The 12,039-nt window shown below is 41.0% G+C and overlaps 1 protein-coding gene across 1 annotated transcript; it reads left to right on the top strand.

Moving 5' to 3' along the window:
- Positions 1 to 1,827: 1,827 nt before the first annotated feature.
- LOC128365008 (zinc finger BED domain-containing protein 5-like) lies at positions 1,828 to 3,534 on the top strand. Its single transcript, XM_053325623.1, has one exon. It carries the CDS (start codon positions 1,828 to 1,830, stop codon positions 3,532 to 3,534), a length of 1,707 nt encoding a protein of 568 aa, XP_053181598.1.
- The last annotated feature ends 8,505 nt before the right edge of the window (positions 3,535 to 12,039 follow it).

The following is a 12,039-nucleotide window of genomic DNA, read 5'->3' as shown; positions in this document are numbered from 1 at the left end:
TACATTGTCTGAACGTAATAAATTTGGGAGGAGAACGAGGAACCTTTATTTTCCAAACACAGAAAATAATAGAATGATCACTTAAACAATAAGACATGACTCCAGACTTGACTATTCTGTCGGGATTAGAGACGAGGATCCAGTCAAGCAGAGATGAGGATCTATAGTCAACTCTAGTGGGTTCATTAATGAGCTGTGTGAGATGTACACCATCAAACAAGTTTCTGTCCTTATGAGAAGAACAATGAAGCCAGTAACTGTTGAAGTCACCAAGAATTATTAGTTCATTATGTCTCCCAAGAGAATTAATAGTAGATAAAATGCACATGGCAGAATCAGCAGGGGCTGAGGGAGGCCTGTAAATGTTGCCAATTGTTCACTGTTTGTTTTCATGAAAAATTATATTAATGAAAAGACATTCAAAGTTAAATGGCTCAACAGTAGGACTGATGTGATGTGAACTAAATTTGATGCGACATATGTTGCCACGCCACCACCTCTGGAGGACCTATCAGCTCTATATAACACAAAGTTTTCAATTTCTATTTCATCATCTGTGATGTTATCATGAAGCCATGTCTCAGAAATAGTAATAATGTTTGGTTTATGACGAGTAAATGTCAATTTTTGACAAGACTCCGAATGTTTAGGTGAATAATCTTTAGTCCTTTCACTAAATCAATTGTGTCTTATAGAAAAAAAATGACATTTCAGATGAAAAAGTTTGAGTGGGGGGAGATAAAGTGATGAGAGCGGGCAGCAAGGACAAGAATAGACAGAACACACACTTACACACATAAACACACACACACACACACACACACGTACAATGTAGTAACACCTTGAATAGGTCTTAAATCAAAGACTCAGATTGCAATATTATGCCAGTAGAAATAAGGGCCCTATTTAATTCAAAATATGCAGACAAAAAATAAATAAATAAAATAAATAATATGGCCTACATTTTAATATCATGCAGCTTATAATCATGCAGCCGCAGAGAAAAAATGTGGAACAAAAGGTTATTAGGCCAATAGGACATCAAGAGGCAATAATAATGAAAGAGACAGCAATCAGCCTTATTGACAGTTATAGGCAAAGGTCTCACAACAGTATCTGCTGGAACCTGGTAACCTGACTTCACTGGCGGAGCAGTATACGTAAACACACAGTGGAAACTCACACACAAGTGATATACAGTAGATCCATGGCAAAAAAGTTGATTTAGCAAGTAAAAAAACAAAAGAGTAAGAAACTAAAAGGCACCAAGGAAGAGTAATGACTCAACAATGTTCCGGTCATGTGGGGAGATCCAAGAGTGAAAGTTTGCAGGCAAGAATTGGATATTAGCTGCCAACATTAGCAGGATGAGTTACTCACAGGGCTGTCATGGAGACAGACCGGTGGAATCCATGGATCTATCCATGGTGGAGTCACTGAAGAAAGTCTCTGCATCATCGGCGCTTCTGAAGAACTTTGGCTTTCCATCCACAATCACTCTAAGCCAGTGGTTCCCAAACTGTGTGCCGTGGCACACTGGTGTGCCTTGAGGTAAGTCCAAGTGTGCCGTGGGATTTTGTGACAACCATAGCCTACTGCAATATAGTATACAACTAGACAAAAATAATTATTTTAATTTACTATACTACTTTGAATGCACTCATTCCATAATACAGAGGCAAACTCTTTATCTAAAAACTATATAAAAAATCCTCAATGAGGATCCCACATTTCGCTGTTCGCGCAGTTGCGCAGGTGGGAATTTTAGACTGTGACACATCAAAGGCAGTAGGTCAACACAACATTAAAACATAAACAAGAGGGAAAATGGAGCGCTTTCTCGTGCGGAGCAAACCACCAACCACCAGTGCAGAGACTGCCGAGTCCGACAACCCACCGAAAGAAAAGAGGAAAAAAACTGTCAGCCGACAGTATCATGAAAGTTACCTGTCTTATGGCTTCAGTTGGACCGGGGATGTCAACATTCCTCAGCCGGAGTGCGTCCTCTGTCGGGAGAAGTTAGCTAATGCTAATATGGTTCCAAGCAAGCTGAAGAGGCACTTGGAAACCAAACATCCCTTCCACGCAGAGAGAAACCTGGCCTATTTCAAAAGAGCGGCTTGCAAAAAAATTGCAGGTGTCATGCTGGGTCCAGATGCCGCAAATGAGCTATCCAAGGTGCCGGCATCTGATAACACAATCAAAAGAAGAATCGATGACATGTCAGAAGACATTGAACAACATTTAACAGAGAAACTGCAGGCGAGCGGCAGATTTTCTCTTCAAATAGATGAGTCGACCGACATAAGTGGGGCTGCCCAGCTCCTGGCAAACGTCAGGTATGTTGACGGCGACTCTATTAAAGAGACTTTTTTCTTCTGTAAAGAAATGGCAAGCCATACAACGGGAGAAGAAATATTCAAGGTAACTGATAACTACTTAAAAGAAAACAATCTGTGCTGGAGTATGTGCGTCAGTCTGTGCACGGATGGTGCGGCATGCATGACGGGGAGAGTGAGAGGCTTTATTGCAAAGGTAAAAGCACAAAATCCACAGATAGTGACCAACCACTGCATTTTGCACCGAGAGGCATTAGTTGCCAAAACGATGCCCCCGGAGTTGACTGAGGTGCTGAATCAGGCTGTGCAGATGGTGAATTACATCAAATCAAGGCCCCTGAAATCTCGCCTTTTCTCCCAGCTGTGCGCTGAGATGGGAGCCGACCACCAAAGCCTGATCCTCCACACAGAGGTACGGTGGTTGTCTCGGGGGAAAGTCCTATCCCGTTTTTACGAGCTTCGGGAAGAGCTTTTGGAATTTTCACGTGAACACGCTGTCCCGCATAAGGACAGGCTCGCGGATGAGAGGTGGTGCGCCAGGCTGGCTTACCTTGCAGACATATTTGGGCATCTCAACGAGTTAAACGCCAAGCTTCAGGGCAGGAATGAAAACATTTTATCATCCACAGACAAGATTCGGGGGTTTATGGGCAAACTGACCCTGTGGCGCGAGGCTTTGGAACAGGGCTCCATGAACATGTTCCCGCTGGCATCAGCTGCGCCACAGGCAGCCAGTGAGCGCGCTATATATGCCGAACACCTTCAGACCTTAAAAGAGAGGTTTGAGCGCTATTTTCCACGTGTGGCCGACATCGAGGACAATGACTGGATCCGAGACCCATTCAACCAGGAGTCCGAGTCCTCAACCGAGAAGCTCACTATGAAGGAGAGAGAGGAGAGCGCAGAGCTCCGAGCGGACCGCACGCTGAAACTAAAATTTAGTGAGCTCACACTCGATCAGTTTTGGTTGGTTTGTGCATCAGAATATCCAACCATCTCCACCTGCGCGATCGACCAACTTCTTCATTTCCCCACCACCTACCTGTGTGAGTTGGCGTTCTCCACTCTTGTTTACATGAAGAACAAGACCAGGTCACGGCTCTCTGTTGAGCAGGACTTGCGAGTGGCCCTCTCCTCAGTGCCACCAAGGATTAAAAAAATCTGTGCGCCCCGACAGGCACATGTGTCCCACTGATTTGTTAGTAGGCAGAATATATACAAAAAAAGCCTGATTCTAAATGTTACAGTTATAATTTGTGGGTCAGATTCAGGACCATGGACAGTGTAGCTTTCTCATGGACAGTTCTCTGCTAATTTTCTGTTTCCTTTGCCTCACCTGTCTGTTTGAAATGGGTGTGTTTGATGAAGCCCAATTTCATAAAGTTTAAATATTTTTGTGAAGTATTTTGTTAATAAATATTTCATGAGTAGAATAGTTGTCTTTGTCATATCTTATTTGGCATTAGTAAATAATTATAAACTTAACAGATAAACAGATGATATTAGTGATAACACGTGTTATAAGGCTATTTTGCACAATAGGTGTGCCTTGAAATTTTTATTTGTCCTTTGGTGTGCCTTGGGCACAAAAAGTTTGGGAACCACTGCTCTAAGCGTACAAGGGTAGCGAAGAGAGTACCTGATGTCCGCATCACAAAGTTTCTTTTTGACAGTATCAAACTGTCTGCGTTTATTTGTTTTTTAAATTTTTTTAACAATATTTTTATTCATTTTTTTAACTTTTACAAGTAAAGGGTGAATACATAATGTGGTTCACATGAATGAGAATCAAAACAAGCAAACAAACAGAACAAACAAATTAAAAAAAACAAAACAGACAAAAAAACCCCCCCAAAAAACAACTGTCAGCTCAGATCTAGCTATGTAAATAATTATTGGGGTTACAGTAAAAAAAATAAAAATAAATAAATAAATAAAATGTACGGTATGAGCAGTCAAGCAAATCCCTGCAACATTATATTAGAGATACCAGGCTCTACATAGTTCAAATAGGGTTCCCAGACTTTATAGAACTGGTCGGATTTTTAAATGTAATATGCATGTAAGGTATTCTAATGGCACACGATCAAACACTACTCCTTGTCAGCCTTTAACAGTTGGTACCTTTTCATTGATCCATTGTAACAAAATATTCTTCCTAGCTGCATAAGCGAGAATACAATACAGCCTCTTATTATGTTTGATGTTAAACGTCGACTTGGGAGGCCCAAAATAAGAGACACTGGGTCCATTTCCAGTTTTAAACCAAATATCTTCTCCATTTCAAATAATACATTAGAGCAATACATTTGCAGTTTCCGACATGACCAAAAACAATGAGTTAGGGTACCAGTTTCCATCTTGCATTTAAGGTACATGGGTGAGTGAGTAGGATTGAAATGATGTCTGCGGTTGGGGGATATGTGCATTCTGTGTATAATTTTTACCTGCATTGCTTGGGCACGATTGCAAACTGAAATTGATTTAGCATGTCTCCAGACATCCTTCCATTCTTCATCATCAATTATGATGTTTAGCTCCTTCTCCCATGTGCCGTTAAGCTTCTGCAACCTAATCGTGGGCGTGAAAAACATGGCTTTATACAATAAACTTACGGATATCTCTCTATCTGTTAAAAATAATAATTTCTCAACAGGAGAGCTTTCATGGTCCTCAACTAAGGTAGTACTGGGCAGGACATAATGCCTTATCTGCAGATAGCGGAAGAAGTCATGTCTGGGGATAGAATATTTCTTTATCATTTGTTCAAATGTCATAACCACATTATTAGAGAGTAAATCCCTCAATCTATGAACACCATCATCCCTCCATTTTACAAAACCAGTATCAACCATCCCAGGCTGGAAATCAGGATTATTCACAATAGGGGTGAAAATAGATGTGAACTTTGACCTTCCCTCAAGTCGATGTACTAATCGCCAGGCCTTAACTGTATTAAGCGTAATTGGATTGTTGCAACTCAGTTTGATATTTTTAAATTTCTTAAAAAACAGCAAGTCCCTTAATGGATACTTTGAAAGGGAAGCTTCAACTCCCAACCAAATAGAGTTTGAGTTGTTTACAACCCAATCGTAAATATATGTCATGTGGGTACACGACTGATATGTTCTGATATTTGGTAAGTCTAAACCCCCTACAGAACCTTGGCAGTTGCAATGTAGCCAATTTAGAGTTGGGTCTGCGCTTACTCCATATGAAAGAAATTAGCCAGCCCAGAGGCGGTCCTATACAGGAAAGAAATTAAGATAAATAAATGACATGTAGTATGTTAACACCAATGTAAATTGCACAAATCCTTCACCACACAAAAAAAATAAGGTGAATAAATGAAATATAGTATGTAAAACTTTTTTCTTTTTTTTATGCATTTTCACATAACCCAATAACTTACATGTAGCTATAACGGGTCTGTATTAATTTTATAAATGTATTACTATTTATTTGGAAGCAGCAGTTTGTGTTGTGTGGCCTGGGATCATAATCATCACAGGTCAGTCTATCCCCCGCCCCCCTCCCTCCCTTACTTTTCCTCTGAGAGTCAGACTCACTCACAACCTGCTCATAGCCTCTGCAGTCGCAAGTTGATCCCCCGCCCCCTCCCCTTTGCCTTTTCTTCTGACACACACAACCTGTATACATGACTCTCAGCAGCAAGTTGAGGTGATAGTAGGGGTGCCTCATCGCCCACTGCACCAACTTAATGTGGAAATGAGCGGTATTAGTCTATAAAACTGGCGATTTTTTTTTTTTGAGGACGCTCGTGCGCCCCCGAGTAGATTGCGCCCCGGGCGGTTGCCCACATTGCCCATAGCAAAAACCGCCACTGAGCCAGCCAGTTAAGTCTTTTATCACCCTATTTGAAAATATGACCGGAATCATTTGGATGGGGTATAACAATCGAGGTAATACATTCATTTTGACCAAAGATATACATCCTAGCCAGGAGACAGGTAAAGAGTTCCATCGGTCTAAATCCTGCCTCACCTTCTCGAACAAGGGAACAAAGTTGGCTTTATACATTTGCTTAAATTTAGGGGTTACGAATACACCTAAATATACAAAACCTGCAGGAGACCACTTAAAGGGAAAAGAAGGTGGTATCGAAGGCTCCCAAGTGGCATGGCTTTAGACTTGGTCAAATTAATTATAAAATTTGCTAAATAGATCAATAATGTTAAGTAGAGCTGGTATACATGCCTCCGGATTGGAGAAAAATATCAAAACATCATCTGCATATAGACTTATCTTGTGCTCATAATCAACTAGCAGACCCTGTATAACAGGTGCCATCCTTATGGCCTCTGCTAAGGGTTCAATGGCAACAGCAAATAAGAGGGACGACAAGGGGCAGCCTTGTCTCATTCCTCTATACAAAGGAAAACTGTCCGATTTAAGCCCATTAGTCAAAATAGCCGCCTGAGGGCTATCATACAGAATTTTGACCCACCTAATGAAATTTTCCCCTAGACCAAATTTATTTAAAGCATAAAATAAATAAGCCCATTCTACCCGGTCAAAGGCTTTCTCAGCATCCAGAGAAAGCACTAGACCATCAATATATTTTTGCTGGAAAACCTGAATTACATTGAGAAGGCATCTGACATTGTTACGGGAGTTACGAACTTTTATAAAACCTGTTTGATCTTCTTTTATGATTTTAGGCAGGAGATCTTCAAGTCGAGTACCGAGAATTTTTGAAAGTATCTTCCGGTCGACATTAAGAAGAGCTATTGGTCTATAAGAGGAGCAAGACTCTGCGCACTTCCCCTTTTTCGGTATGAGAGAAATATTTGCTTCTCTTAGAGTCTGAGGAAGTCTATTATGCAAAAAAGAATAATTAAACATGCCGAGCAATGGATCTGCTAATAAATCACCAAATTCTTTATAAAATTTGCTACTAAACCCATCAGGTCCAGGGGCTTTTCCATTTTGTAAGGTTTTTATAGCACTATACTTCCTCTCTGGAAATGGGAGCGTTAAGTTTAGTTTGTTGCTCAGTTGATATAGTAGGCAAATTAAGCTGAGAAAAAAAAATCTCCATCAAGTCAGGTGCGTCAGGTGGTTGTTCAGATGCATACAATCTACAATAAAATTCTTTAAAGGTGTGATTTATAAACTTATTATCATATATGCGATTATTCTGAGCATCACAAATGACTGCAATAGATTGTGATTCAGATCTTTTTTTGGTAAGGTGCGCTAAATACTTTCCAGGTTTATTCCCATATTCATAAAATCTTTGTCTAGTAAATTTAAGTTTGGTCTCTTCATCCTGCGTATGTAGGTTATCTAAGGTTGATCTGACTGCAGATATTCCTCGCAATAAAGCAGGAGTTGGAGAGTCAACATAGGTTCTTTCCTTTGTTTTAAGTTCAGTCATTAACACATTTTTCTTCCTCAGTTTTTCCCGCCGTTTGCTGGCTGAAAATGAAATAATAACCCCTCTAGTATATGCCTTAGTAGTTTCCCACAGGAGGGCAGGGTTATCTGTCGACTGAGAGTTAATAGACAGAAAATATCTAAACTCAGAATTAAAATAGGATACAAAGGTATGGTCCTTTAAAATAGTTGTATTCAGTCTCCAGTATTTTACTCTGGTTCCCATACCTTTAAGAGAGAGATCCAGCACCACATTGGCATGGTCTGAGATGACTGCCTATTGCCCAAGATAAAACTGAATGTAAGGAGAGACCAGGTAAAAAAAAGTAATCAATCCTAGTATGACATTTATGGCGAGCAGAAAAAAAGTGTACTCTTTATCCAAAGGATGAATTGTCCTCCATACATCAACAAATCCTAAATCCTCACATATAGAATTGAGTGACTTAGCTTGCGGAGAAAGAGGCGAAACTTTGTGGGGGAGTCTGTCAATAAGGGGATTCAGTATACAATTAAAATCTCCACCCACTATGGAAATATCTGAGCAAATCTCTGAGAAATCTAGAAATACTTTAGTTATAAAATCTGATGGGTGAGCAGGTGGGTAATAAATATTCAGTATAGAAATAACTGTACCTTGCAGGACCCCCTTGATTATAACATACCTACCATTTTTGTCTTTAACACATTCTATCATTGAAAAAGGAAGATTCTTTCTCACTAGAATTGCCACCCCTCTACTTCTTCAAGTAAATGAGGAGAAAAATACCTGCTCAACCATACCCTGCCATAGTTTCAGATGTTCTACATCGTCTAAATGTGTTTCCTGTATAAGTGCAATATCAATGTGTTCTTTTTTCAGAAAGGTGAGTATTTTCCTTCTCTTAATCGCACTATGGACCCCTCTTACATTCCATGTACACAAGCGTCGTTTATTTTTCATACCGTGTAAGTAAACCCGCTACACATGGCTCACTGAGAGCAAAACTCTGAAACTGCTTATTACAATAAAAACAGTCATTGAGCTTGGAGAAAAACAGATCTGAACAGGAACTATTATACAAAAACAAAAAAAGCCCAAATACAATGGGGGCTGACCCTGCCACCTAACCTGCAGGGCAATATTAAACCTCTTCCACACTCTGTACAGGCCTCATAAAAAAAGAAAAAGGTGTGATACAACCTGGACACAAACCTGTCATGGTGGACAGACCAGGTTTAAAATCAACATGAGGCTCAGGTTCATGTCGTTCAGTTTATTCATACTAAGAAAAGTCAGCATATCCACATGCTGTCGTGTGAGGCTTGCTCTCTTCTGGGAGCAGATATTTCCTGCTGCTGAGAAGATTCGCTCTGCCGGGGTGGATGTTGCAGGAATGCACAGAAGAGATCTTGCTAGGTTTGACAGTGTGGGAAAACGCCCCTCATTTTCTCTCCACCAGCTGAGAGGGTCATCCTTTTTGGCTATTGGTGCCTCTGTGAAGAACATCTGAACTTCCCTCCTCACCATTTGGATTTTTTTGTCCTCCTGGGTTTCCTCCTCTTCCTCACTCAGACTGTCAGTGTCAGACTGAAGCAAGTTATCCAGCGCTGACTTTCCCCCTGGGACATTACCCATCCTCTGCTGTAGCTCAGGGTCATCATGTATTCCAGTCTCGGCCTTTGCTTCTTTTATGGCAAGAACTTCAACTGTACTTTGCACCCTTGTGCCATCTTCAGGTGAGATAAACTTCATCTTTCTGAATCTTGGATCGAAGGCAGCTGCAAGAACAAGTGGGTGTGTCTCTCTACAGACACAGTGTTAAGATTCTCCCATCACTCACTTATTCCTTTTCCTGCAAAGGCTCGAAAGGCTTTTCTGAGCTTGTCTCAAACTGGGTTTGCTGTGTGGACCGTTGCAGCCCTTTGACCAGCTGTGGAAGACATGAAGCAGTAGCATACTCCTGTCCACTGAGGAAAACGGTAGCACATTCAAAAGGCACCAACCCTTGCACCAGCTCTTCAAGTAGCACCCACTGCTCTGGTTTCAGGTCAAAGTAGTGTTTGCCTCTTGGTGTTACCTCAGTGTCAGAGAGAGTTCCAGTGACTGGCCATTGCTGCTCCAGGAGTCTCTCCACCATGTAATAAGTACTATTACATCGTGTACTGACGTCCTCAGAGCTTGTGCTCTGTTGTGTTCATTTGCTGCTGCTTCTTCTTCAGTTTTGAATTTGCCAGCTCCTAAAGTGCTCCACTAAGCTTCTTGCAGCACCAGTAGCTTTGTTGATGCTGGGCTCTTTGAGGGCACTGTGGATGGTAAGTTGGAGGGTGTGCCCAGCACAGCGGACTGAAGACCAACTGGGTTTTTCTTCCAGGAGTTGAGCTGCCGCCACCATGTTAGACCCGTTGTCGTGTACTATTGCTTTAATTTTGCTAGGCAAGATGTCAAATTTCTCTATCACCTCTTCCATCCATATCATGATGTTCGCAGCAGTATGCCTCTCCTCCACAGGTAGAGTGGCGAGGTTCAAAGTCTTCATTTGCCAGTCTTTGGTGATGAAGTGACACGAAACTCCAAGATATGCCTCTGTCTAACCCTCTTTTAGGATCTCCTTTACCTTTAAACACAAAAGTTGATTTTTGTAAATATTTAAAGTGCAAAAACCTACATGTCAAAAGAAACTATTCAACATACAAGTTTTACAGTTTTAATAATTGCAGCTACTCTATGATTTTACCAAAATTAAGTTATGTATTTCAGCTATTTTAATATATATATATATATATATATATAAATAAAAATATACTATATGAATGAAATATATAATTGATTTTAAATGAAATTTAATGATTTGATTGCTTGTATGAAATATGTGTGATTGTTTATATGAATTATGAAGTGTGCGTGTGTGTGTGTGTATTTTAAACAATTACATTCAGAAACGTTGTACTGTATTTCTGCTCCATCAAGTGGGTGAAATGGGTTCTGGATGGCAGGATGTAGTCTGGGTTGAACTGGGCTATCATCTGTTGAAACCCGGTACCATCAACCACAGAGAGCGGCCTCATATCATAGATCAGCATCTGCAATACTGACTCAGTGAGGACAGTCGCCTGTTGCGGGGTGCACATCTGCCTCTTTTGCAGAAAGGGGTCCATGGTGGCTCTCTTCTTCGGACTGCATGCATTTAATTTAAAATACGTTTGTCAGGTACAGTCAGGCATAACGTTAAAGCTCTCTTTTAAAGCGAAAAAACGCGTATAAAATGTACAATGTACATCAAAAACAAAATGTACTGGCTTGAATGTTACTTGAAACTTACCGAGGCGAGTCAGACTCCGTTTCGTTCAACTGCCCGACGTGCTTTCCCTTTAAATGTTCGTGCATCACCGAGGTGCTGCCGTGATACGCAAGGTCTGCTTTGCAAACCTTGCAAGTAATCTTTTTATTCGCCGTATCCCAAAAGTCGACAGAGACGTATGTGAAGCATGTGCGACTCTCGGCAGAGATTGTAATTAAGTGAGATGCCTCACTCTGTTGGAAAAACACATCTGGCGACAATAGTCGACAATGGAATTCATTGTCGACTATTTCTATTATCGATTTTTGTTGACAACGTTGACAAATCGCTGCAGCCCTACTCAGTAATGAATGAATGAGGCTGCACCCTGTCCTTCCCTGACATTCACACATAAACAAAAACTTGAGTTTGCTATAACTTGGTGTATATACAAAATGTAAACATAAAATGTTATGCACATACTGTATGTGCGCAGATGAGGAGCAATCAGAACATACTCACATTATGTGTATGGATGAAATCAGATAACATAAAGCCACATAGGCTAGCAAACAAACATATCACTGGGAAGCTGTGTCCCCACGTCTCTGTTCCAGTGAATGTAGAAGCGCAGCGGCCTCCTTCGGGGTGTCGAATCTCTTCTGTGTCCCATTCACCGTCACCTTCAGAGTAGCCGGGTAAAGTAACGCATAGTCCATGTTCGTTTTCCTCAGCCGTGCCTTTATGTCATCAAAAGACGTAGGATTCTCACTTTATCCTGGAAATGTAAGAACTTTGCAAGAATAGGCCAAGGAGAGGATCGTGAGCTGGAGCTGAAGGAGGGAGAATGGTGCGCCCTTTCAATAATGGGCGGTGTGGAGAAGTTCTCTTTGCCCAAAAGTTGTGAAATAAGTTGATTCAGGAACGTCATCATATCCCTACCCTCGCTTTGCTCAGGGACATTGAGGAAACAAAGGTTTGACGAGCGGCTTCTATTCTCCGCATCATCAACTTTATCCTTCAGGTAGGCATTATCCTTC

Source organism: Scomber japonicus, chromosome 9 (assembly GCF_027409825.1).
Source record: "Scomber japonicus isolate fScoJap1 chromosome 9, fScoJap1.pri, whole genome shotgun sequence".
Classification (NCBI taxonomy): domain Eukaryota; kingdom Metazoa; phylum Chordata; class Actinopteri; order Scombriformes; family Scombridae; genus Scomber; species Scomber japonicus.
The sequence above is the reverse complement of the archived record's forward strand: the minus strand, read 5'-3'. Positions and strand labels throughout refer to the sequence as shown.

Excerpts from the sequence above, each read along its gene's own strand:
- LOC128365008 (XM_053325623.1), top strand. The coding sequence starts at position 1,828 with ATGGAGCGCTTTCTCGTGCGGAGCAAACCACCAACCACCAGTGCAGAG.